Genomic DNA, 27,205 nt, shown 5'->3' with positions numbered 1-27,205 from the left:
TCTTTGAGCCAACTCAGAAATCAAATCAAGGTCCCACTGGTTTTTAGTTTTTATATTCATATTTTTAATAAAGAGATTATTATTTTTTGTATTATAGAAAATAATTTATTTCTTATATACATATAAGGAGAAAAAGTATCTAATGTTACTTTAGATAACTTTATCTAATGTTCATCGAAATGATGTCGTATTGGGGTTGAAAAATTAAAAAATTAAAATGGTAAAAACTATTATAACCCTGAAATAAATTAAAATTACAAAAATACCATGATTTCGGTCCCAAAACGACGTCGTTTCGATGAACATTAGATAAAGTTATCTAAAGTAACTTTAGAAAAAACAAATCTTACATATAAATATATAAAAATGTATGAAATTCATATTTTTCTTCTTTTTTTTTTCTTTACATTATCCCACATGAGTCTTAAATGAGAAATATTAAAAGATAATTTTATTTCTTACAACATGAGAAACATCAATCTCTTAAATAGAATTGAACTTAACTTTCTCATAAAATATATCAGGTTGAATTTAATTTAACAATATTTTAATATTAAGACTTTATTTTTTTGTTAAATGTATGCTGAGGAATAATATTTACTAAAAAGGATTTCACAAGAAGCTAGCTAGGTCACAAGATAATTCTTTATATAACTTTTTTTTTCCCATCTTTTTATGTTGTGCACATAATTTTTCTTATTGTATTATCAAACCTTGTATACTATGCATATACACACTAAATCTTCAATTTTCTGATAGATAAAAAAAATCTTCAATTTTCAATCAAAATAGCTATTGCTTAATGCAACGAAATTTCAAAGCGAGATGGAAAATCCGGAACGTTGCTATTGTATTGGACCGACCCGGTTCCGAGTCTTTGATTTGACTACAAGTTCTTTAAGCCAACTGAGAAGTGTACCCTCAGATATGCTTTCCATATCTTGTTGGCCCCTAACTAAAGCAACTTCCTAAGACTATTTAGACTAGTCTCACCCTCGTTTAAGGGGCGTGTATATAACGCTCCTCTTTGATTCCGATTAACAGATTAACATTTAACACAACCAATATATTATTTGGGATATGATTTTATCATGTTATATAAGAAAAAAATATCCTTTCTACAAACTCATCAAAAGATATATCTTGAATTTTCGTTTTAAAAAAAAGTAAAAAATGGATCCCACACGTTGTGTTTATAAAATGAGGTCGGAAAAATTATTTGTCTATATTTAATAAGAGATGAAGTAAAAATATGGCTTGATAATTTTTTTTTTTTTATCATTTGTTTTTCTATGTAAAATGGTTGGAGAAGATTATCATTGAAGGGATGAAATTATTTTTTCAATATGATGAAAAATTAACACACGACATCAGTAAAATTAACTCAACATTTTCAAAAAAAAAATTAACCTACCAAATTTCTTTTAGTAACTTATCCAGAAAAAAAAAATTCCACAATATTTCAAAAAAAAAATTCAATAAAAAAAAAATTTCTCCTTTGACAGACTTGCCTGAGTCGAAGTTATATATATATAGGGTTTTATAATTCTCACTTAACATAAGAATTCAAATTTTTCTACACATTCTTCTATTTTCGTGCTGACATGGGTCTTACATATAATTTTTTCTAACACCTGGGTCCCACATGTTTTTTATCTCTATAACATGAGAATTGAATTCTCATTTAACATGAGAAAATCAATCCCCATATATATATATATATATATTGAGACCCATTTCCCTGAATAAGTCGAAGAAAAATGGAACAAGATATTTATTAGAAAAAAATTGAACTTTACATAAACAAACAACGCAGTGTACTAATTTGAAGTGAGAAGTAAGTGAAATCTGAAAACGCGCGAGTAGGAGTGGGTTTAAAGAGAAGGTGTGTAGAGGTCTTCAGAAAACAATGAAGAAGTAAACAAGGAGGCAATTGGGTCGGGAAAAAGGGAAGCATTGATGCTGACACCATAGCTCTTGTTCCCAACACCTTGTCCCATACCCGCCAGGCCCGGACTCTCCTACCCTCTTCCCTGTCCCTCTCTATCAAATCAAATCTCCACTTCTTCTCTCTTCCATCTTTATTCAAATTAACCATCATCATCCCCAGCACTTTCTCTGTCTCTCATCTCATCATATAACTATATATATATATATATATATTTCCCCACTCTCTCTTCTCTTGTGTTGTTGTTGTTCTTCTTCTTTTAATAATACTTACTTTGCATGCATGGCATGGATGGAGCTTCAACTAGGTCTCGCTCTCCCAACCAATCCCTCCAAAAGTCTCGACCTCAATTCTCGTGCCTACGATGTTAAGTACTCTCACTTCTCTTTGAACCATAAATCCAATGCCTTCCATAAGAAACGTAGTTTTTCCCAACTCTTTGACGACCATGCACAAGTCACTACGAACAGTACTGACGTTATGCTTCCTACTCTGTCACTCCTTCCTGGCCACCCAAACCACGATGATGATCCTCATGAAGAACGCAGCCATTGCTCTACTATCACCACCAAGTACGTACTACTCTTCATTTCAACTCTCTCTCTCTCTTTCTCTTGATTTGAAAAACTCTTCAATTGTTTTACTTGATGAAATGTATATATATTAATTATTGATTAGGAACGATGAGGATGATGTAGAAGCTCTAGTGGGTTGGCCACCCGTAAGTTCTTGGAGGAAGAAACTTCGTTTCAATAACTATGATGGGGACGAGGTTGCAGGGAATGATCACGTGGTCTTGAATATTGATCATAATCATGGTGGACATGGTTCAGTTGGCCTGAGAGGATCGAAATCACTGTACGTGAAGGTGAAGATGGAAGGTGTAGGAATCGCTCGAAAGGTTGACCTCATCATGCATCATTCGTTTCAGACGCTCAAGGAAACCTTGATGGACATGTTTGGAAAATGTAGGTATAACTATATATTATAAAGCTATGCAAAAGTTGACATGTGTTCTTTCCCAGTAATTACTAATTAATTGAGTTATGTTATTAACTCTCTTTTTATTTTTATTTTGGGATTGCGTTGAAAATGGAAACAGGTGGTCATCAACAGTCAAACAGCTATGAACTGGCTTATCAGGACGAAGAAGGTGATTGGCTTCTTGCTGAAGATGTGCCATGGAGGCAAGTGACCCTTCTAATTCTCAAGCCAATTAAATCCCTTTTAATTGATTATTAGTTCAATCTATTCTATTAAAAAATAATTAAAAAAAAAAATCACTCTTAATTAAAAAAAATCCGACCAGTGAAATGGGGTAAACATAACCTTAAACTTGCATAATTGCAAAAAATAAATTTTCTGCATTTGTGTTGAATTGTATAGTATCCGTAATTAATTTGATTTTGATTGTGTTAGCAATCGTAGGAATTAATTGTAAATAGAATTAATCGTAATTAATTGTAAATATAGTCTCACTTTGTGTGTGTATGGGGCAAGTAATGTGAGGTTTATAAGGCCTTGGTCACTCTCGCCCTTTGAGCTAGCTTTTGAGGTGGTGACCTCAAGGTTCTTAACATGGTATCAAAGCGTTTGAAATCTTATTGCCTCCCACTTTTTTTGTAGTGGAATTTCCACATGTAGGTGGGCTTGTATGTTGTCCACCCTTCAAGCCCAGTGGGCTCTCGTGTGAGGGCGCGTGTTAAAAAATAGTCTCACATTGGTTGTATGGACAATTAGTGTGAGGTTTATAAAGACACTCTCACACTTTGAGCTAGCTTTTGAGGCGGTGATTTCGAGGTTCTTAACAATTTGAACCAATATCAGTCAATAAGGAACAACTAGAGTCGTTCTCTTTAGTTTAACTCATTCTATATATTATTACAATAACAATAATTAATAACATCTTGTACAAGAAAACATAGATATATATTCCAGCTAATTAACCAGTATAGTATTTGGGTTCTGTTCTGCAGAAGTTTCATTAAGTGTGCACAACGGCTCAAATTGCTGAAGAGCAGAGGATAAATGGCAACACAACTGTCAATTTCGTTGGCTCTGCTTTTGAACCCAGATGTTTTTTTATTTTTTTTTAATTTGGGTTAACTGTATCTAAATCTAGCTTCGGGCAAAAAGTATAACAACTTCGCAGTAAGTAGTTTCTGTCTGAAATATATGAAATATTTTGTTATAGTCAGTAGAAACAATATGAATGATATAAATAGTCGAAGTTACGAACTGCGTGCATGATATTACCCATTACCATAAAATGGTTTCAGTATGATTTGATTTCTTAATCAAGTAACATTTAAATATATTTTATGCACCGCAAATTAATAATTAGTTATAAAAAATTTCTTATAGAGTTTGTTTGGGTGATATAATTTTTTAAGCGTATATTAGACATATAAAAGTTTTGGGATGGTTATATTTATAAACTTTTTATTTACAAACTACATTATGTATTTCCGGAAGTATAATAAGTTACACTATGTATTTTCGGGAGCACATAATATAATTTGTAAAAATTTATAGACGGATCATTTCCCAAAAAGTTATATTAAAATTTTGTACGGTGACATGAAATTTAGTAACTTAATATAGTTATCATTAATTATATATCATTGAAATTCATATAGAATAATCAAGATAAAAAAATAAAAAATAATTTTTTTATTTAATCCAATTGTAATAATTACGCTTAATTTGTTTTTATTTAAAATGATAAATTTTCTATTAACATGTTAAAATAGGTGTTTGTGCAAGTTAAAATCCAATTCGTCGTGGGGAAACATAATTTTGTCAAATAGCCAAAATAACTTTTACCCGTAAACCTCCGATAGATCAAAAGTGTACGTTATAAGTTATAGCGAAGCCTTTGCATTGGTGTTAAGAATTTCATGGTGAACTTTTGTGCTTTCTGCGTTCATTTTTCTAATTTTGCTCTCCACCTTTCTTATAATAATTGTGTTTGGGTTTTATAAAATTTGTATGTTTAGATTTCAATCCTGTATTAATTTAAAAGGCATCACTATGATTTTTACGAAAAGAATTGGGATGGTCAGGATTCAGGAACTCACGGCCTGGATAAAAAATTCTAAATCCCTTTGAAGGGGAGCAAAACAATATATTTTACACTGAGATTGAACACATCCTCTGCTTGAGAGATGTAACTCACTTCTATTGAATCCTTTTTATGAGTAAAGGGATCACATTTTTTTTTTTTAAATAGACTTAAACATGATATATATATTTTTTATGGGATTTGCATTCATCATGTAACATGACAAAAAAAAATTTCCTACACACACAACATTTTGTGGGGTCCACATTTTTTGAAGCAAAAATAAAAAAATCTACGGCACGGAAAACGAATCTCTATAACATAATAGGGGTGTTCATAAACCGATCCAAACCGATTCAAACCGCAGTGACCGAACCGAAAAATCGATAACTGAATAAACTGAAAATTGAAAAATCGAAAACCAAAAAAAAACCGCAAATTTTAATTAGATTGGATCGGTTTTTGGATGGGTTGATGAAAACCGATCAAATATATTAACTTTCCTCTACCTACTTGGGTTTTTCCCTAATCATAGCCTAAAAATTTCTAAACCCAAGACCCATTAACCCATAAACTAAACCCAAAAAAAAAATCTAGTCACATCTCATCAACAAAATTTTATGTTTGTAGAACTTAATATCTCATTGTCCCAAAAACAAAACTATATTATAGTTACTAATACTTTTGTATTTCAATTTTTTTTATAAAACCAATATATACAAAAGATGTTATTTGCACAATAATCATGAAATAAATTTTATGATTTTCAAAAAACCGAAAACCGATCTAATCCAAATCAAAAAAATTGGATTGGATCGGAGCGGATTTAAAAAAAAATCCAAACCGAATGGATGATTATATGATCAAACCGAAGAGATTAGATCGGATGATTTTTGCTTCCAAAATCGATCCAATCCAGACCAGAACACCCCTATAACATAACACAATCATTTTTCCTACAATATAATTTTTATAAAACCCATTTTTTATTTAATAGACATCATTAAAAAAGCTCAATCTTCAATGCAACACATAGCATTTGTTAAGATATACTACAAAATGGTTTACCAAAAAAAAAAGGATATACTACAAAAAAGTAAAATACAATAAAACATAGCATAAATAAAGTAATATAGAAGTTATACCTTTTTGTAACGATACTGACACGTCTAAAACTATTTTTTCTTAAAATTATTCAAACAACATTTACTATATCAAAATTACTTTACGTATCGAAGTTTTTAAATAAAAATTACTTTAATACAAATTCATTTTTTATCGAAATCAAATTTATAAAATGAAGTTTACACATTCCACCTTGTATCATATATATCCTTATGTTACTGTCGTCTTTATCACCATTAATACTTATTGACGTTAAATATAAATTTATTTTAAAAGAGTCTTATTTTGCCATCACCAGAATTAATGATGGTTAATCTTTTCATCATCGCCACCACCTATCATTTTTATCCATGTAGTAATCACATCGACCCACAGTTGCTAACCGCAGCATGCAGTTTGGATTGGATCGGTTTTGGAAGCAAAAATTATTTGATCTAATTTCTTTGGTTTGATCATCTAATCATCCATTCGGTTTGGATTTTTTTTTAAATCTGATCTAATCCAATCCAATTTTTTTTGGTTTGGATTGGATCGGTTTTCGGTTTTTTGAAAATCCTAAAATTTATTTCATGATTATTGTGCAAATAACATCTTTTGTATATATTGGTTTTGTAAAAAAAAAAATTGAAATACAAAAGTATTAGTAAACTATAATATAGTTTTTTTTTTGGGGACAATGAGATATGAAGCTCTACAAACATAAAATTTTGTTGATGAGATGTGACTGGATTTTTTTTTTTTGGGTTTAGTTGATGGGTTAATGGATCTTGGGTTTAGAAATTTTTAGGCAATGATTAGGGAAAAATCCAAGTAGGTAGAGGAAAATTAATATATTGGATCGGTTTGGATTGGATCGGTTTTCATCAACCCATCCAAAAAACGATCCAATCCAATTAAAATTTACGGTTTTTTTTCGGTTTTCGATTTTTCGATTTTCGATTTATTCGGTTATCGATTTTTTGATTCTGTCACTGCGATTTGAATCGGTTTGGATCGATTTATGAACACCTCAACGCGGTATTAACATTAATTGTCACTGGTATTAGGTGGTTGGATTCATATGTACCATCAGTAGTGGTGGAATATATTTGGATAAAACTTTGCTTTTTGCATGTAAATGGGTTCTAATCCCCCATCAATTGGAAGTCCTATTTTGTAATCATTCCTCTCTTACTCTTCCACTAGTTGAGTAGCTATCATCTTGAGAAAAAAATTCCCTTTAATGGGCCTCTACCTGACGTTTCGGATCAAGGCATGCATACCACTGATGGGTTTCATTATTGAAATTGGGTTTTGAAAAGTTGGATCAGTATATACTTTTGGTTGGGAACCAGAGCAGGTTTTATTTCTTGATATAATTATTTATTTATTTTTTGAGATTTTTTTTTTATCATTTCATTGATTATTTTATTAATATGGTGATTACAAGAACGACAAAACTTTTCTTACTAAATTTTTTTAATGTAATTATATATTTGAATTCAAACTTAAGATCACTGATTAAACCAAAACAATCCTATATTAATGATTTACGTACTTGATGATAATATAATTATTTTAATGAAGCGAAAGAAACCTGACAAAAAAAATAATAACGATAATAATCAAGTAGTTAGTTAAATTATTTAACCCTGAATATTATAGTCTAATTAAGTAATTAATAGAGAACAACTATAGTTAAAATTTTATTACAAGCACTTGTGATTTAACCATCTCTTCATGCATATCATTTAGGGTGTATTTGGTACAAGAGAAATTTTTTGGTGACCAAGAATCATGATTAATGGGAATACAGTAGAAATTGAGTTTACTTGGAATCTTACGAAAGAGGTGTTTGATTCGCCAAAATATTACCGAAAATATTGGATAAAAATTACTGATTCTATATTTGGTTTAGAACGAAATATGACTTGGAATATGAGGTTATTTTACAAAAATAACCCCAAACTATTTTTACTTTTGTAATTGATAGATTGGGTCTAGATTTTTATGTGTATTGAGGTATTTTTGTCTCAAAATTTATTGTTGTGTTTTTCCTTTACTTGGTATTCTGATTGGTATTCCGAATTACCATATTATTTTTGGTAATCTGAATAGTGACTTTTCTTTATAAATCAAATTACCGGTAATCCTTAAATATCCGGAAATCGTAATTTATTCTTTCTACCAAACGTGGTAATTATATTTACCAAAGAAGGATTACCGGTAATCCTCTCCAAAAACTTGAAACAAACACCCCTTAAGAGAATGCATATGTACTGTTATAGAAAAAAAAAAAAATTGTCCTGTAGAGACAATATTTTAAGAGAGAAAAAATACTGCACGGGTCCCATGATAAATTGTCTCTACAGGAAAAATGAAAAAAATTCCTATAACATTACCGATTGATTACCCATAAGGGGAAAAAGTTTGTAATCTTGCAGGATTTTGAAACTTTCTGCTGATACATAGAAAGTCACACCAACCACTTTTGGTTTTTTCTTTTTTAAAAAAATGGTGGGTCCCATGTCAGTTTGTGCTATAACATGATGGGAATTCTTTCCTGCAATCAAATATCTATAAAAGGAAAAACTATTCTTATGTCATGTTGCATAAGAGTAATTTTATCTCTTACACACTCATCGAAAATCATGACATTCATTTTTCTTTTCTTTTTTCTTTTTTTTTTTAAATGACAGGTCCCGCCACATATGTGTCACAACATGAGAGAAGATCTCTCATTCAACATAAGATTAAATGAACCCATCTATAAATCCCATTATTCAAATATGAGTTTGCTTTTTCTAAGGTTAATATAAATAAGTTATTTACATTGAGTTTAAAACGACATTATTTTAGTGCGAAAATCAAAGTATTTTTGTAATTATAATTTATTTCAGGGCTATAATAGTCTTTTTATTATAATTTTTTAATTTTTCAATCCAAAACAATATCATTTTGGAAGTGAATGTAGATAAATTATCTACATCCACTGTAAAAATATTAAATACTTTAAATCTATAAAAAATAGTCTCAAATTAGTAGGAGGGCAAAAAAAAAAGTGTGCAAAAAAATGTAACGGACATTGAACCCACCAACTCCAAGTACAAACGATAAGGCACCAGGCACATAATTCTACCAAACTACCAGGTGGACTATAGACTAGCCCACAATAGGCTAATGTACCATTAAGAATTAACTCGACCAGGCACATAATTCTACCAAATGAAATTATCACTCAATAATTAAACAGATAATATGACAAAGTATGATTATAATTTTTTTTCTTTAATTATAGTAATTAGTAGTTTAATTACAGAAATATAACTCATTTTCCTTTTTGCAAAAACATAGTAATAAAGAAAAATATTTATCATTTTAAATAATATAAGTTTATGTCAGTTTAAGTGAAACAATCGAGTTTTGACCATTTTTTAATTTCTCTCTTCTCCGTGATATTCTTTTTTTATGTTTTCTCCTAATTTTGTTTATAAAAAAGAATATAAAAATCATCAAATGTCTATCAAATTACGTATATTTCACTTAAAATTATATAAATTTATGTTATTTAAAATGACAATCACTTTTTCATTATAGAAAAAGTGTTTACGAAAAGTATTTATCATTTTAAATTACATAAATTGTGTCATTTTAAGTTAAACGATCATATTTTGGTACAAATTCAGAAATTTTTTATATTCTCTCTGATCCACAAAATCAGAAAGAGAGAGTATCTTAGAGGAGAGAAAATGTAAAAGTCCATCAAAATATTATTGTTTCACTTAAAATGACACAAGTTATGTCATTTAAAATGACAAATATTTTTACCATATATTATAATTTTTCATATTATCATTTTATTTCAAAATTGTTGACTTTTTATCAACAAGATTTATTCTCTATTTATAATTTATTTATTCGTTTTCACCTCAAAGAACCAGCGGCGTATTTTAATTAAAATACTTATGATGACTATATAATATTTATAATTTTATTAAATTTATTTATAGAGTTTAAAAAAAAATAGAGTCACAATTCCTCTGATACTCTTAAGAAAATATGAGCGTAAAGGAAAAAATCACAGGTAGAGAGAAATTTGAATTTTAACAAAAACTATAATATTAAAGTAAATAAATTAAATTATGTAAAGAAAAGTACATAAATAAAATTAAAGTAAATTTTTATCTCTTTTCTCTTTACAATGGAACCTATTTTACTTTTATATGAGTGTAACCTTTTTCCCATAATTAATATATCTTGTCTTGATAATTTTTTAAGTTAAAGATTAATACTCAATATTTTTTTTTGTATATTTACTCTAAAATACTTATTCCCTTAATTTTTTTTATCTCTTAATTTTTCCTTTTTTTGGGTCTAGATAATTTTTGAATAAATTACATAGATTTTTAAACTTTACTTCTTTTATTAATTATAAATTTTAAACATCATTAAGTGAAATATTTCTGACTATTTGAAGAGTGAATGTAAGATACTAAAATATATTTTTAAAATTAAATTGAACAAAATTTGAATTTTATGTATTTAACAACTTAAAAGTGTAATTTACTTCATCCGAAGAATGATTTATGTGGCACCACTAGGATTAGCTTAGTGGTGTGGGGTGTGTGTTAGGAGTGTGTGTAGTGTAGGGTGTTGTGTTCAATTCCTTGTAACCTTAAAAAAAAAATGATTTATGTGGACTATTAATGAGACAAAGTGTCGGTTATAACTTATAAGTTAGACAACTTTGTTATTTGTTATGCCACTATAAATAATAATTTAATGGTGATGCACTGATACTATCGAATTTGTTTATATATGCGATGCGACCCAAGGAATATGAGTATGATATCTTTTAGACCTTGTACTTGTAGTGCCTGCATCATCACTTCAAACGCGATGCACAATAAAAAATATAGGGAATATATAAATTAAGGAAAAAATATTATCCTTTTAAATGATACAACTTATATTCTTTTAATTCTCACAAAGAGATGAAATTCACACCTTTATTTTTTTTGTCAACTCTCTCTCCTCCTTTATCTATTTCTTTCTCTCTCTTAAAATGATACAATTTTATATCCTTTAAAATAACATACACTTTTTTCGTAAATTAAAAGATAAGTAATATCAATATGATATCTTTTAGACATTGTAGTGCCTGCATCATCACTTCAAACACGATGCACAATAAAAAAAAATAGGGAATAAATAAATTAAAAGATAATTTTAACACTTAAATAGATTGAGATTTCTCCGAATTCATCGCTAACGCATGGGGGCAGGCCGCAGACAGAGGCAACAAGTTCCAAACCCTCCGCCACCGCCAGCCACACTTTTAAATAAATAAAAAAAGAAGTAAAAATGGTAAGGAGGCCACGTCATGTGCACAGCTTCCAAACCTGGAACTTGAAGTGGCAAGTGAAGGTGCTAGTTGTGTTGCTCTGTATGTTTCTTATTGGGTGGTGTTGTCGTCCAATAACTCAATACGGAAGTTGCACAAAAAAAATTTATATATCTCATCAATAGAAATATTACATGTCAGTTAAAGTTTTTTTTTGTCTGTCAATTTTTTTTCTCTCTTATGATATGTAATACTACTATTGATGAGATTTACTGAATCTTAATGCAACAGTAGTACTAAAAATTTATTCCTCAATACGATGATAATGTTAATGTGGATGTTAATGTTGTTGTTATGATATAGCTAACCCGTAATAGTAACCCTCACTTGCTTGGATCTGGATACTTTCGTGTTAAAAAAGTTATAATCATACAAAAATTATCAACGATAATAAAAAAAATAAAAACAATTATTGAAATAAATAATTATAAAAGTATGATTGTAATCTTCCCTTGATTATCTAATCTAATGTTTATTTTAAGATGGGAGGATACATTTCCCACATGCTTCATCCTTTATTTCCATAGTACAAGCCAAACAGAACAGTATACTAGGTTGAATAGGACACCTAGTTTCTCTCTTATCCTCTCACCTTCTATCGCCCTTCACGGGCTTTCAATGGATTTTCTCATGGACTCCGGACAACCTACTCAATCTCTCCCTCACCTTCTGCAACTTCTCTAAGGTAACATTACTGTTCCTCTTCTCTTTCTCTTTTTCTTTTTATTTTTTATGGACATATATCATAATTGTTAGCAAGCTTGCATTTATTTTCCTTCTTTATTATTTTTTATGCGTGTTTGTAATTTATGTGTTTCCATTCTAGTATGCGGCAAATTCCCTCTTAACAATTCTGTGAGGCAATTTTTTTTTTTATTTCTCAGGTTTCTGAAACTTCGAGGTTTGGCAAGATAATGCGTTTTTTTCTTTTCTTTTTATAATGGGGGATCTGAGAAGGGTGAATATATTCATTTTTCTTTTGAGGGGCAGAGTTGATTTAACTGATTCCTTTGAGATTCTGTGTGTTCGGTTTTAAAAACAGTTTGATTCCAAATTTCCAATTTCGTTCCTTCGTGATTTATTTGCCGAGTTTTGGAACGGATTATCTTATCCAACAAGAGGCAGTTACTATCTTAAAATTTAAAACCATGATTTGAAAAGGAATGCCATTTAACTGATAAAATTTATTGTTTCCTCATCTCGTATTGATAAAGTTTTAAGAAGCTATCTAGCAACTCAAAAGATTTTGTCGGTATATTCTGAATGGATTATGGGAATAATTATTTTTGTCATCTATTGGCGAGTAATCCTTTACCTTATCATTCTCAAATTGTTTCAATAGTATTAACTGTCACAGTTAATTGATTTTACCATATCTTCTTCGTATCAACTCAATAATTATAATTAATGTCATTTATCATGGAGGCTTTATGAGTTCATACTCTCTGGTTTTGGAAGCTCTAGCTATGCTGCATTTTATTCACCTCTTCGTGAAGGAGATAAACCAGAGTTGCGTCACAAGACACTAGTTGAAATCGTATTTCACTGCAACAATTTGGTAGGAAAAACAAAAAAGGCATTTTGTACATACGTATATACAAATCAAAATACTTCTTTGGAAAAGACAATTTGTACTGTGAGTACAAGACCCTGAAGTCTCTCAAAGGAACTGATATTGCAAAAATGTGAGTAACAGTATGGAAAAGGGATTTATACAAAACAAAATACAGCTTCTTCCTCACTTGGCATTTTTTAACTTGTTTGTTATTCACATTTGTGTTTTTTCTGGTTAAGTTCTCGTGTATTTCTTAAGGCAATCAGATTTCATTGCAAACTTTATATTCTGCACAATTTTATGCTATAAGTTTTATTCATTATAAGCATTAACCATATAAGTGGAAGACTTAGAAGTAATTAGTTGCATTATATGTTTTAATTATTGCTGCTTTGTTACTATAACTCTCTTTCCAGAAACTCCGCTCATGAACTCTCTTTTCTAAAGGTCATGAATCAGGAGCTAGTTTGTATTTACAATGAGATTCATTTTCTGATGACGAAAATCTACAATTTTATTATTGAGAAAGTATACTGAAATATCCTTTGTTTGTATTTTCTTACTGTCTATTGAAATAGCTTCAGTATGAGACTACTTGACTGCTTGGAAACTTTGGTGTCTCCTGTAAATAACAGCAATATCCAGTTCAGAAAATCCCTTGTTTATATTAATTGCCATACATGGCTTTGTGATATGGTTGCATATACTAGGTCCATGCTAGAAAAACTTACTTACCTTACTACAATTGAGTAAGTATTTCATCCTTTTATGGGGACTTATACAGGGTTTCTCTTACTTCTTCAACTTTAATATTCATTTGTCCCTTGGGGAAAAAATTTCTTAGAATATGTTCACTTTTTATTATTGTTTCTAATCCCTTTTGTTGAAACTGTTGCAGGTGAACATGATCTCTTTGATCATTGAATTGGGGAAATCAATTCGATCTTCAAGCATTTTCCCTTCAAGACATGGCTCCCCGAGCACGCCTCAATTCTAGACTAAAACTTCCCAAGTTCCTTTGTGTCTTACTTCTATTACTGGTGCCAATTTGTGTGATTGGAATATTTATCCATGGCCAGAAGATTTCATATTTCTTCCGACCCCTCTGGGACAACCCCCCTGCCCCTTTCATACGTATACCTCACTATTATGCAGAAAATGTCTCTATGGACCACCTTTGCCATCTTCATGGCTGGTCCCTTCGCTCCCAACCTCGCCGCATTTTCGATGCTATCATCTTCAGCAATGAGTTAGACATGCTTGACATTAGATGGCATGAACTTTATCCATACGTATCAAAATTTGTGATCCTTGAGTCTAATACCACGTTTACAGGCATCCCAAAACCTCTTTTCTTTTCCTTAAACCAGGAAAGATTTTCCTTTGCCAAACAAAAGACAGTTCATGACATTTTTCCTGGCAGAGTTGCATCCCCTGGATCACAAGAGAACCCGTTTGTGCTTGAGGCAAAACAACGTACGGCTATGAATGCATTGATACACCGTGCAGGGATTTCCAATGGTGATATTCTTCTCATGTCAGATACGGATGAGATTCCAAGCCCTCAAACATTGAAACTGCTACAATGGTGTGATGGGATTCCTCCCATAATGCATCTTGAACTGAGGAATTACATGTACTCATTTGAGTTCCCTGTGGACTACAGCAGCTGGCGAGCCACCGCACACGTGTACGGTCACTGGACACCTTACCGGCATTCGCGCCAGACGGATGCAATCTTGTCGGATGCAGGATGGCATTGCAGCTTTTGCTTTCGGTATATTTCGGAATTTGTGTTCAAAATGACTGCCTATAGCCATGCAGACCGTGTGAAGCAGAAATCTTTTCTGAGTCATTCAAGAATTCAGGACCTTATTTGCAAGGGAGATAATCTTTTTAATATGCTCCCTGAAGAATACTCCTTCAAGGAGTTGATTAAAAAGATGGGCCCAATACCCCGCTCAGCTTCTGCGGTTAATCTTCCTGCTTTCTTGATAGAGAATGCTGATAAATTCAAGTTCCTTCTTCCTGGAGGTTGCTTGAGAACACCAGAATAGTTGTCTCCTTTTTTGTTTTCTTTTATGCGGCTATGCCTTTGTTCTCCCCTCCAAAGGATTTTTTGCTTTTAGTATAGTAGTTAGCAAACGTAGATTTTTCCCTCTTTAGTTTCCAGCATTGGCTTTAGCGTTAGATTTTAGTAGGATGTTACATAGCATTAGCTCTCGTAATTGTATCGTTGTTCTTGAATATGAAGCAGTAGTTATAAATTGCGCGTGAAAACAGACGAAAAGGACGTGTCTGTTAGAACGCGGAATGTGTAAGAGGTGTAAACTGCTTAAAGCTTAAAACAGCAGAAATGGTGATAATAAATAAATAAATATGTAAATAATATGGTTGGGTGAGGTTATATTAATAATTTTATATTTCTCAAATTGGACTGGACTTGAAGGGTGAATCATTGATCACGTCAGTTTACCTGTGTTAAAAAATTTCATAAGACTTAATTAAATATTAACTACTAAATAGGGTGGTGAGAATCGGGAACTTTAAGCTTTTAGGGGAGGTTTTATATTTTTCTAACAAAAAAATAAAAATTATTTGTACTGTTGTGATGTTTTTGCGTGAGCTTCCTTTGGAATAAGTTTCTTTGTACGAACGGAATCATAAAATTTGTTTTAAAAAAGATATTGAAAAAATGAATTGCATAGCTCTTTATCTTTCCTTTCCCCTTTTCATGTTAATTATTGTAGCTTTTGACTATAATAACATCCATATATCTTTATTTATTAACTTAACTTTTGGGAGTGCTGGGTGCTTGCATGACATTAGAGCTTTGCCAAAGTTCAATTCTTGTATCTCCACTTTTTTAAATTAATTTTTTAATAAATATTATGAAATTTCTTAGTATATGATCTAATACATTATCTATCCTTTAAGTTCAAAAATTTTTTGTGTGAGGGACATTTTAGAAATATAATATTAAATATAAAATCATTCAAAGGAAGTGCAATGGGGCTATCAAAGGAAGTGATATAGCAGTGAAGATTGTGTGGTCTCGGATGAAAATTGTGTTGTATTTGAGATGGTGTGGGTGGTGCTTGGCGTTCATGATTGATATTGCTATGTTAAGAGTGTTGCACTCTTAAGGCTAGGAACCAGAGAACAGAAAAAGAAGAATCGTTTATTATTCAAGATAATACCACTAAGGGCCATGTGTCTTATACCCCCACATGCTTCTAACTAACAATGCCACCTCATGTAACTAACTAGACACCTCATCCTATACATGGTGACTATCCAATCAACTAATACTATCAGTAATAGTTACAAGTAATTCAATCGACTAATACTATCAGTAATTCAAGTGTAAAAGTAATCCTTGCTCCATGAGGGAGCACTTCTCAATCTTGTTTCCTTCTTCGTATCATTCGCCACTGCTTCTAAAGGAACTTTGTCCTCAAGGTTCAAGCTTGGATAATGCAACTTCAAGTCTGCCTCATCTTCCCAAGTAGCATCTTCAGGCAAGGCATCGGACCATTGCACCAACCACTGCTTTTGTTGGCCAGTTTTATTGTTGACTTCTCGAGACATCAGAACAGATAAGGGTTGTTGTACTGGAGAATTGTTGTGAATTAAAACTGGAAAGGTCGGAACCAAATCCTTATGATCACCACGAAAAGGATTCAAAACAGACACATGAAAGGAGGGATGAATGGTGCACCCATCGGGTAACTGTAATTGGTAAGAGATTGGGCTCAACACACGACTGATAGGAAAGGGACCAAAATACCTCTTGGATAATTTCTGGTTGCTCCTTTTAGCCAGTGAGATTTGTCGATATGGTTGAAGCTTCACCAAGACCAAATCTCCCACCTTCAAAACAACATCCTTTCGATGCCTATCAGCTTGGATCTTCATCCTGTTTTGAGCATCATGCAAATGCTTCTTCAGATTAGATAGCAATTCATTCCTATGAGATAATGTCACATCTACAGCCTCCACTCGGACTGAACCTTCAGGGTAGTGAGGGATCATGGTTGGCAGCTTCCCATATAAAGCTTGGAAGGGAGTAATTCTAATGGAAGAATGCACAACAGTGTTATAGTGCAATTCTGCCCAACTCAAATAGAAAAACCATCTATGATTTTCATCATGGCAGAAGGCTCTTATGTATTGCTCCAGGTATCTATTTGTGACCTCTGTTTGGCCATCAGATTGGGGATGGTAGGATGTGCTAGTTCTAAGAGTAGTACCACTATTCTTGAAGAGAAGTGACCAGAATTGACTGATGAAAATGCTATCCCTGTCTGAAACTATAGTCTTAGGAAATCCATGTAGCTTCACCACTAAGTCACAGAATAATACAGCTACCTTGGCTGCTGTGTATGGATGAGTCAAAGCCCCAAAGTGTGCAAACTTAGTTAATCGATCCACAACTACTAAGATTACTGAGAATCCCCTCGAAAGAGGTAATCCAGTAATGAAGTCCATGTTGAGATCCTAAAAAACTCCTTGAGGTATGGGAAGAGGCTGTAGCAACCCAAGGGGAGGTGTGGTTGCTGTTTTGACCACCTGACATACTGAGCATTGTCTAACAAAACTTGTGACATCTCTTCTCATACTGAACCAAATTTTTTTTGCAGATAAACGCAAAAAGGTTCTGGTTATGCCAGCATGACCTCCAAGAGGTGTAGCATGAGCTTCATTAATCAACATATGGCAGAGTGGAGATTTGGAACCCAACAAAAATCGATGCTTATGATACAAAATTCCATCTCTTACTGAAATATTAGGATCAGTGTGATCTCCTTTTGTAAATTGAGAATGAATTGCTAACAACTCAGAGTCAGAACCATTTTCAATCCTAATTTGATTGACAACATCAAAAGTGACCTAAGAGCAAAAAGATAAGATAGTACCTGTGGTATCCTCTTCCTCATCCCTTCGAGATAATGAGTCAGCTACAATATTGGAGACTCCTGATTTGTATTCAATGGAAAAGTCATACCCCATCAATTTACACATGTACTTCTGCTGTTCTAAAGTTTGAATGGTTTGAGAGAGCAATTCCTTCAAGCTTCGATGATCAGTTTTGATGATAAATTTGGATCCCAACAAGTAGTATCTCCACTTCTTCACAGCTTCAGTCAATGCATATAATTCCCTGACATATGTGGATGCTAATCTCATTCTTACCCCAAGCTTTTTTGCTAAAATAGGCAATTGGCTTGTTGTGTTGAAGTAACACTGCTCCAATCCCTGTTGCAGAAGCATCGGTTTCTATAATAAAAGGTAAGGAGAAATCGGGTAATGCCAAGATAGGAGTAGAAGTCATAGCTTCCTTCAAAAATTTAAAAGCTGCAGTAGCACTATCAGTCCAAGCAAACGAATCAGCTTTCAACAAATCAGTTAAAAGAGCTGCCAAGGATGCATAGTGCTTAATGAACCTTCTATAATATCCAGTGAGGCCAATGAACCCTCTAAGTTGTTTGACATTTCTTGGCTGGGGCCATAGCACCATGGCTGATATTTTCTTCGGGTCTGCCTTCACACCCCATTTAGAAACTATGTGACCCAAATAGTCAATCTCAGTTAAACAAAATGCACACTTGCTCAACTTCACCACAAACTGATTTTGTTGTAAACAATCCAGTGTGAGTTGTAAATGTTCCAAGTGATCCAAATATGAAGAACTGTAAATCAAAATGTCATCGAAAAAGACAATGATGAACTTCCTCAAATATGGCTTAAACATTTGATTCATGGCTGATTGAAAAGTTGATGGTGCATTGGTTAACCTAAAAGGTAGCACCAAGAATTCATAATGTCCCTCATGGGTTCTAAAGGCTGTTTTTGGTGTATCCTGAGGAACCAATCTAATTTGGTGGTAGCCACTCCTCAAATCTAACTTTGAAAAAAATTCTGCACCTTTTAATTCATCCAAGAGTTCATCAATTGTGGGAATTGGAAATCTGTCTTTGACAGTTATATTGTTTAATGCTCTATAGTCAATGCATAACCTCCAAGAGTTGTCTTGCTTCCTCACCAATAAAACAGGAGAAGAAAATGGGCTATGACTGGCCTTGATGAAACCTGAAGCTAGCAAGTCAGCCACTTGTTTTTCAATTTCTGTTTTTTGATGATGTGCATACCTATAAGGCTTGACACTAACTGGTTTAGCTCCATCAATCAGATGTATTGCATGATCATACTCCCTTGAAGGTGGAAGTCCTTGTGGCAACTGGAAAACAACTTGAAATTTCTCAAATATAGTCCACACCTCCATTGGAACCTGTTTTTTTAATTCCAGCAGATCAGGTAAGATGACACCAGTAGCAGGATCAGGTAAATGTGTTGTTAGAAAGGAACAAACCCCATCTGATTTCGTAGGTCCCTTTCTAGTGTCTCCAGACAAAATGACCCTGGAATGATTCCAAACAAATTCCATGGACATATCATTGTAGTCATGAATTACTCTGCCCAAGGAACTAAGCCACATAATTCCCAAAATTATGCCAAGATTAGCTAGCTCAATCACCCACAAATCGACTACAAAAATATGACCTTGGATATTGAGAGATACTGCTGGACACTTCCTTTCACAGGACAAAAATTCTCCATTGCCTAAGAACACCCTCATCCTAGGGACCTTGATCATAACGAGGCCCAATTCCTCAACAATACTTTTCTGGATAAAATTATGAGTACTCCCAGAGTCAATGAGGATGGAAACTAACCTCCGTCCAATGTGAACTTGGAAATTCAAAGCTCTAGGATTCAGTCCAACTTCCATAGAATGAAGAGCTGCATCCTGGTTTTCCTGAAGCATGTGATCTGGCTGCCACAGAATTTGTTCCTCCACGTCTGGTTCTGGTTCAGGTTCATCATAATCACCAATCAACATCAGCATTTTAGCTTGAGGGTTGATTTAAGTGTTGGGTTTCATCCTCTCTGCAAGGATTGATTACGGTGCTCCCATACATTTTGTTAGAGGAAGAAAAAGATAGGTACACTAGTAGACATAAAGATCCCACACCAAAACTCAACGACAAGAAGCTCAACCAAATATCTATACCTTCATAATTCATATAGTTCTCATGGTTTCTATTAATCCTAGTAAAGATGGGATCTAGACCTTTTACTTTCATTTTGGTGCCAATTTGTTAAGTGGTTGTTATGTCATTTGTCATCTTCTTCATTTATCTCAGGGTACCATTTTTTAGCCTCATCCAGGAACATTAATCATATTAGAGTAACATTTGTTTCACATATACCGGAAACGTCACATAAACTTTAAAATCAGTCATGGACATGGTAGACAAGAATAACCCTTTTCGTACCTTCAAAAAAAAGAATAACCCTTTTTGTACGTTTCTAGAAGTACATCTTTTCACATTAAAACTAGATGAATAGAACTACTGATTAAATGTGTAAGAAAAAGTAAAATTAATAAAATGAAATAGTATAAATTATATATATATATATAGGGGTTTTAGTTTGTCATTTAACATGACAAGAAAAACTTTTCTACACACACAATATTTTGTGGGGCCCACACTTTTTAAAGCAAAAAAAAAAAACTAAAGCACGCAAAACGAATCTCTATAACATTACACAATCACTTTTTCTGCAACATAACTCTTATAAAACCCATACATATACATATACATATATATATATATATATATATATATATATATATATGGGATAAATGAGAATCATGTTACAGGAACAAAATTGCTTGTTATGCAACACTATCGACAAGGCAAAGTCATTGAACAACGTGTATCTTCCTCTTTCTTTAATATTATTTTCCTTGTCTGTTCCGTGGCAGGAAGAAAAATTTCTTCAAGTAACAGGACGAAATGAAAGCCCTATCTAAATATAAATATATATATATATATATATATATATATATATATAAGTTTGTAATGAAAAGTGGATAAATTATAAGAAACGTTTTTTTTGGTATAAAATAATTATTTATCATGTTATTATCGAGTTTGATTATAAGGAATATATTGACATTTATGGTCAAAGACATTGACCATATTGCCACGGTTCATAAAAAAAATATGAGAAATAATTATCTCATGTTTTGCTTGAGATAATTATCTCATGCACTATATACAAATTAGATGTGGAACCCACTTTAAATTTTCTCTCTTTTCTTTATTCTCTCTCCTCTATCTTCCATATGTGTGTGTGTGGGAGATTGTTTTTCTCTCAAGTTAGTTGAGAAAAACAATCCCCAAAAAATATTGGAATGTCACAGTGCTTGGAATTTTTTTTCAAACTGCCACGACATCAAATTTGTTATCAATGGCAGCGAGTTTCAACTGATAAATGGCACTGTAGGACAAACTTGTTGTCAGTGGCAACGAGTGTGTTGGTCAAAAAGTCAACTCATTTTCAGAAAATTATAACTTCCGGCTCGGGTGTCCGAATCGAGTATTTTCTTTATGGGCAAATGATTTCTGCAATTGAGGTAGAAACCATTTCTGCAGCCAGAGACTCGAAACAAGAATGGGCTCCATCTTGTTTTCCTCTCTTTTCTTTATGATTTATCTCTCTCAAATGTTTTGTGTCTAAGGCAGACAATTGATTTCTGCCTCAGTAGCATAAATCGTTTGTCCTTTTTTTATTTTACGTAACTTTTTGATATTTACGTGCTGGAAGGATTAATTTTTAATGTTGGAGAGTGAAAATAAAAATAGAAATTAAATAACGTGAGATAAAATGTGCCAAACAAGGCACAAAGAAGCATTTTTTTGGAAAAATTCTTTACTTGGTCAGGATTTGTCAGCGCGTAAATCTCAAAAAGTTACGTGGAATAAAAAAACGACTTTATTCGGACACTCAAGTTAAAAGTTATGGTCATTCGCAATTTTACAATAAAATTTTCAAAATTTTGTATCACATATCACGAAACGATAGGTCATCAAATGATCAAAGTCGTTGTAATGGCAATGAGTTTAGACTAAAATTGTTGCCATTGACAGCGACTTTGATGGTCTCAGAAAATGTGTCATATGGCAAACTATACCCGCTACAACTATCAACAGATTTGACATAGTAGTAGTTTGGCAAAATTTCTTGATATTCTAGTATATTTTTTTGAGAATCGTGGCACCGTGGTTAAAGTCTCTTGTGGTCATTGATCAGAGCTTAAATAGGTGTCTGTCACCCACCTTCTATAGGAAAGAATCTACAATCCTACCGTCGTATGTACAGTCTACCAATAGAAGCATAACACATTAGCTGTCATATTTTTTGAAAAAATTATAAAAAAAATAATTTTAATATTATAGTTATCTATTTCCTAAAATACATAATTTATAGTTTTATTTTGAGCTATCATCGTACCGAACATATTATCCCTCAGCGGGACCATTGTGCATGGTATGTAGTGAACTCGACAACTGTTTCTCCTTGATTCTATTTTTGGGGAAAAGGGGCCAATCAATTAACCTGATAATGCCTTCATTGTCTTAGCAAAAGTAGGAGCTACAAACTGATGGATTGGAAGGTACTCTATACAGTGCAGCACCGGTAGACCAACTGTTACAACCGTTATATTAATAGCAACTTCGCATTAATGGCCAATATCCGGAAATTAATTGCATGGTCTATTTATTTTTCTTTTTTCTTCCTCTGTCCTCTCTTTTCTTTTTACACGGCTTAGATGATCCTGGTTCACTTAATATTTGCTCCCAATAACCATGTCTTGTAACCTGTGCAGCAGGTTATAATTTAAAAGTGGGATATTTACATCATTTTTTCTTAAAGTAATTTAAATTATAATTGTTACCGTTGCAAAAAGAACTCACCCCCACGATCCTTTGTTCATCTTCGTACTATATGTTTATCTTCATACGGCCCTCGTGAATGTATTTATATACAAAGACGCAAATGTTTAAAACTGCAAGATTAAAAATGAAGTACAGATTCAAAGGTTTTCAAGCATGCAAGTTCGTGTCTATGTTGAAAGGACGATGAAATTGTCCACAGAAAACACATTAATCAACCACGCAAAACATGAAGTGGGTCAGAAATAAAAATAATTGATAGATAAAGGGTCAAAAAATAAATATTTCAAACAACCAATAAAACTTGTTATAACAGGTAAGTAAAATGTGGGGGTTCGCTTTCAAGTGTTACACCGCAAATGGCACCACTGATGGGAATCTTGACTGGTTAGAGCTGCATTTGAGGAGGTGTTTGATACAGGAGAAATTTTTATTTGTTCGGGAATCTCGATTTTCAAAAATATAATTTTTGCATTCAACCTATGATAATATTCAAAAATTAAAAATTTAGAAAAATTCAGTTTGTCAGAAATCTCGAAGAATCCCGCGTACTAAACGCCCCGCGCAGCAGCCATGAATTGACTAATGGAAAGGGCCAAATGCTTCCTATCTATTGGTTTTACTTTTGGAAATTACACTTTGAATATCTAAGTTTCTAATATTGTAGTCCCTACAATAATTAAACTCTGAACATAAAAAAGCCCAACAATTAATTATACTTATAAAGTGATTTGAAATAGTTGACTACAATAATAGGGACCGATATAAATATAAGGGAAACGAATGAATTTAATTTACTCTTATTAATACACATAAAACATAACTGGAAAGTGCATAGTGTTGGAGGCAATAATCCTGCTGGGCCCCCTTTTCAGTTTGCACCTGTGTCCAAGTGCAACATTTGTCTTTTGCGGATAGGATGGACTTAGATTTTATTGGAGAGTAGTTTTTCATTTAGATCCTATTAAACTCAGAAATTATCAAATTAATTGTAAGTTTTTGATTGATATATGAGCAAATCAAGAAGTATTTGGCTTTGTTCTCGCAAAATGTTGGTTAAATGAATTAAAATAAAAATGATAAGTATTTAATATATTAAAATTTTTAAAAACATTTATTTTTCCCATTAATTAAGATAATTTAATAAAAATTAATTTGAGTTTGTCTTATTAATTAAATAAATTCTACTTTGAGCTGAAGCATCATCTTAGAGGATTGTTTGACAACTCTTTGTTAAGTTTGACAACTCTTATTACGCTATCAGTAACTTCCTATAAACAAAGAGGATTGTTTTTCACATTTAACATAGGGTTCGCTTTTTCTACGGTCAATGTAGATAACTTATTTACATTGAGTCCAAAACGGCGTCCTTTTGAGGCGGAAATTAAGGTATTTTTGTAATTATAATTTATTTTAGGATTATAATAGTCTTTTTCATTATAATTTTTTAATTTTTCAACGGGAGCCGATATAGATAACTTATCTACATTCCCTTTAGAAACATTAAAGCCTTTAACATAATAGACAAATAATCTCCTGCAGGTACGAATGGAAGAGAGATGAGAGAGAATAAGGGAGAGAAAAAATATTTAAAGTAGGTCCCACATTCAATTTATATCTAATACATAAAATAATAATCTCTTGCATGATATTATTATTTCTCATAAATAAATATGTGATATGAAGCGAGTTAATTCCTCAACTACGTCCTTAATTACAAACCAACAATAATACCTCTATACAAGTATGAATCACTTGAAAATAACGATGTTAAGTCTAATGCTAATAAGTAGTTGTCCATCCTAACCTATTAGCAAATTATGAGGTCTTTTTTCTTTTTCTTTTTTTGAAAAATTACAGATATTTTTTACGGAAGACAATCTTGTTCGAGCCGTCAACATCCACATTATGGTGGGGCTTGCTCTCCCAGAGGAAATTTTTTACATTCACAATGACTTGAACCCAAGATCTTACTTAAAAGGAATTAAATATATATCACTTGAAACAACTCCTTTAATAATTACGAGGTCTTTATATTAGGTTATCTCAATGCTTGAATTTCCATAAAATCATTCAAGATGAACTTCAATGACGTCCTACCCATGCATGTTGCTGGCTATAAATGTGTAATGAGGAAAAACAGTTTTTTGGGGATATCATTCACAAATAAATCCTTAACTTTTGTTAATTTAGTTTAAGATCTCATAAAGTATATCTTTTCAACGGATTTTCTGTTTTATATGAAATATCACACTCAACTTTATAGTTTTCAACTAGTAATTAAATAATATCAAAATATAGTTATTTAAAACAATATATTAAGGCTGTGCCTCAATAAAAACGAGGAGGAAATGTTCCAATGGGATTTTTTGGTTAATCATTTTTGTGTAATAAATATGTTTTTTGGGCGATATTGTCTAACAAATGTCTATACTTTGATTAACTATCATAAAATGAAAATAAAATTAATCATCCCTTTGGTAAAACTAGACCTTATGCAGCTCATGACTTTTGAACTTAGTGTAGTCATTAAAACTTGAAAGAGCCAGACAGAATTGGTTCAGGGGGGATTGTCAAAAAAAGCAAACAAAGGCTGAAAAGATAGAGTGAAGGAAGAGTGGTGTTGGATGTTGCCACCACTGGTCCATGAAACAACCACGAAAACTCATAGAAAGCGACATATGTTGGTGAAGATGCATATCAATTAAGTTGCTACCTTTCAAATGATGGGGGTCCCTTTTACAAAGGGAATGCTTTCTCTTATGCTAAAGTAGTATAGTACATCATTTGCCACTATGTGTATATTTTTTATTTTTGGGTGTTAAGCCAATGTATTGTTTTCCTACTTTTCCTATTATTAAACCAGAAAAGTCAAAATCGAAGAACCAATTAGTATTCTGAGAATATAAGCTAATCAAAGCACACTTAGGCGTCATATTTTTTACTCAAAATAATAATTTTTATAAAATAAAAAAATAAGAACAAACAGAAATAGAATGAAGCTATTAAAAATGTGTTAGTGACAAAAAAACGTTATCATTAATAAAAAAGTTATAAATTCAAACTCGTGATGCAAACTTTACTTATATTTATAAAAAAACCAACAACAAATAATCCGTGCATTGTACATATTTTTTTGGAAAAAGTTCATCAATGTCCTTGTGATTTGTTTCAGAATCACCTATATCTTTGTGGTTTTTTTTCTATCACATATGTCCCTGTGGTTTGCAAAATGATATGTTTTTTTATCACATATGCCCCTGTGATTTTTTATTTTTTACAAAGCACAGGGACATATGTGATAAAAAAAAACCACATGGCACAGGTGATTCTGAAGCAAACCACAGAGACATTGGTGAACTTTTCCCTATTTTTTTTAAAAAATGTAGATCAAATTCAAGAAAATAAAAAAATATTTAAAATTATAAGGAGATATACATAATTAATTTAGATAAAATTTTAAGAATATAAATTAAAACAATTAAAAATATAAAAAACATGCACAACTAATTTAACGATTTTAAAATTAAAATTCAAAAGAATAATAACGATATATATCATTTTGAAAGGAGTGTATTTTGAAAGATTAAATTACTATAAAAAAATGTGATCTACTTTCATGTACAAGAATAAATGTTTTGTAGGTAAATTAAACTGACATTTAACTGAGACTAGTACTATACGTATACCCAATAAAAAATATAAAAATGTTATAATTTTAACCAAAGAATTAAATCGTAGTCATAAAAACAGGAAAACATTTAATATAAAAAAATAGGAAAATGAATAAAATGACTATTTTCAGTTACAAGACAAAAGAAAATAAATACTCAAATTGACAGCTTGAATGGGGGTATTAAATAAAAAAGAAAATAAATTATTTGCTGAGCAATAAATTCTGGCTCTTGATGCTGTCCAGGTCCCAGGATGATACCATCAATCCCAATTTGTTCTCCTCAAAAGGACAAGTGGCACTTTATAACCCTTATAAACATCAATCACGTGGAGGGTCAAAATCAAAGTGATTAAATAAGGATAATATAATAATGTTCTATAAACTATTTTCACATAAAACGCAGAGAATTAATCACAAGAAAAATGCCAGCAATTCATTCTTTCACTTAAGATCAATTCTTTTTTTCTTTTTTTAAAAAAAAAAAAAAAGTAATGTGGTATTACGAAAATGATTACAATTAATGAAAGAGAAAGCCCAGAGAAAGTTGGAACAGTGACCAAAGTGTCATGTTTAGACAAAAAATTTACCAAATAGTCACGCCAACAGTAAATTTTGTCAAAATGTCACGTGGCATAATTCGCTACA

At 31.9% G+C, this 27,205-nt stretch overlaps 2 protein-coding genes across 3 annotated transcripts; both read left to right on the top strand.

The window, feature by feature from the left end:
- Window positions 1-2,239: 2,239 nt before the first annotated feature.
- Window positions 2,240-3,976, top strand: LOC133295877 (auxin-responsive protein IAA29-like). Its single transcript, XM_061494751.1, has 5 exons — window positions 2,240-2,279; window positions 2,355-2,520; window positions 2,627-2,916; window positions 3,051-3,135; window positions 3,925-3,976. The coding sequence occupies exons 1-5, from the start codon at window positions 2,240-2,242 to the stop codon at window positions 3,974-3,976; spliced, it is 633 nt and encodes a 210-aa protein (XP_061350735.1).
- Window positions 3,977-12,048: 8,072 nt separating this feature from the next.
- LOC133295876 (uncharacterized) lies at window positions 12,049-15,463 on the top strand. Of its 2 annotated transcripts, XM_061494750.1 has the most exons (3): window positions 12,049-12,205; window positions 12,405-13,205; window positions 13,974-15,463. In XM_061494750.1, exon 3 carries the CDS (start codon window positions 14,044-14,046, stop codon window positions 15,130-15,132), a length of 1,089 nt encoding a protein of 362 aa, XP_061350734.1. In that variant the 5' UTR covers window positions 12,049-12,205; window positions 12,405-13,205; window positions 13,974-14,043; the 3' UTR covers window positions 15,133-15,463. The 2 variants fall into 2 exon arrangements, with proteins under 2 accessions (XP_061350734.1, XP_061350733.1); XM_061494749.1 differs by lacking the exon at window positions 12,405-13,205.
- The last annotated feature ends 11,742 nt before the right edge of the window (window positions 15,464-27,205 follow it).

The sequence above is a fragment of the Gastrolobium bilobum genome, unplaced genomic scaffold (assembly GCF_033153095.1).
Source record: "Gastrolobium bilobum isolate Gb01-03AN ecotype WA unplaced genomic scaffold, APGP_CSIRO_Gbil_v1 utg2195, whole genome shotgun sequence".
Lineage (NCBI taxonomy): Eukaryota > Viridiplantae > Streptophyta > Magnoliopsida > Fabales > Fabaceae > Gastrolobium > Gastrolobium bilobum.
The sequence above is the reverse complement of the archived record's forward strand: the minus strand, read 5'-3'. Positions and strand labels throughout refer to the sequence as shown.

Coding starts and splice junctions, on each gene's coding strand:
- LOC133295877 (XM_061494751.1), top strand. CDS start 2,240: ATGGAGCTTCAACTAGGTCTCGCTCTCCCAACCAATCCCT. Junction 2,521..2,626: donor TGCTCTACTATCACCACCAA/GTACGTACTACT, acceptor ATTATTGATTAG/GAACGATGAGGATGATGTAG. Junction 2,917..3,050: donor GATGGACATGTTTGGAAAAT/GTAGGTATAACT, acceptor AAATGGAAACAG/GTGGTCATCAACAGTCAAAC.
- LOC133295876 (XM_061494749.1), top strand. CDS start 14,044: ATGGCTCCCCGAGCACGCCTCAATTCTAGACTAAAACTTCCCAAGTTC.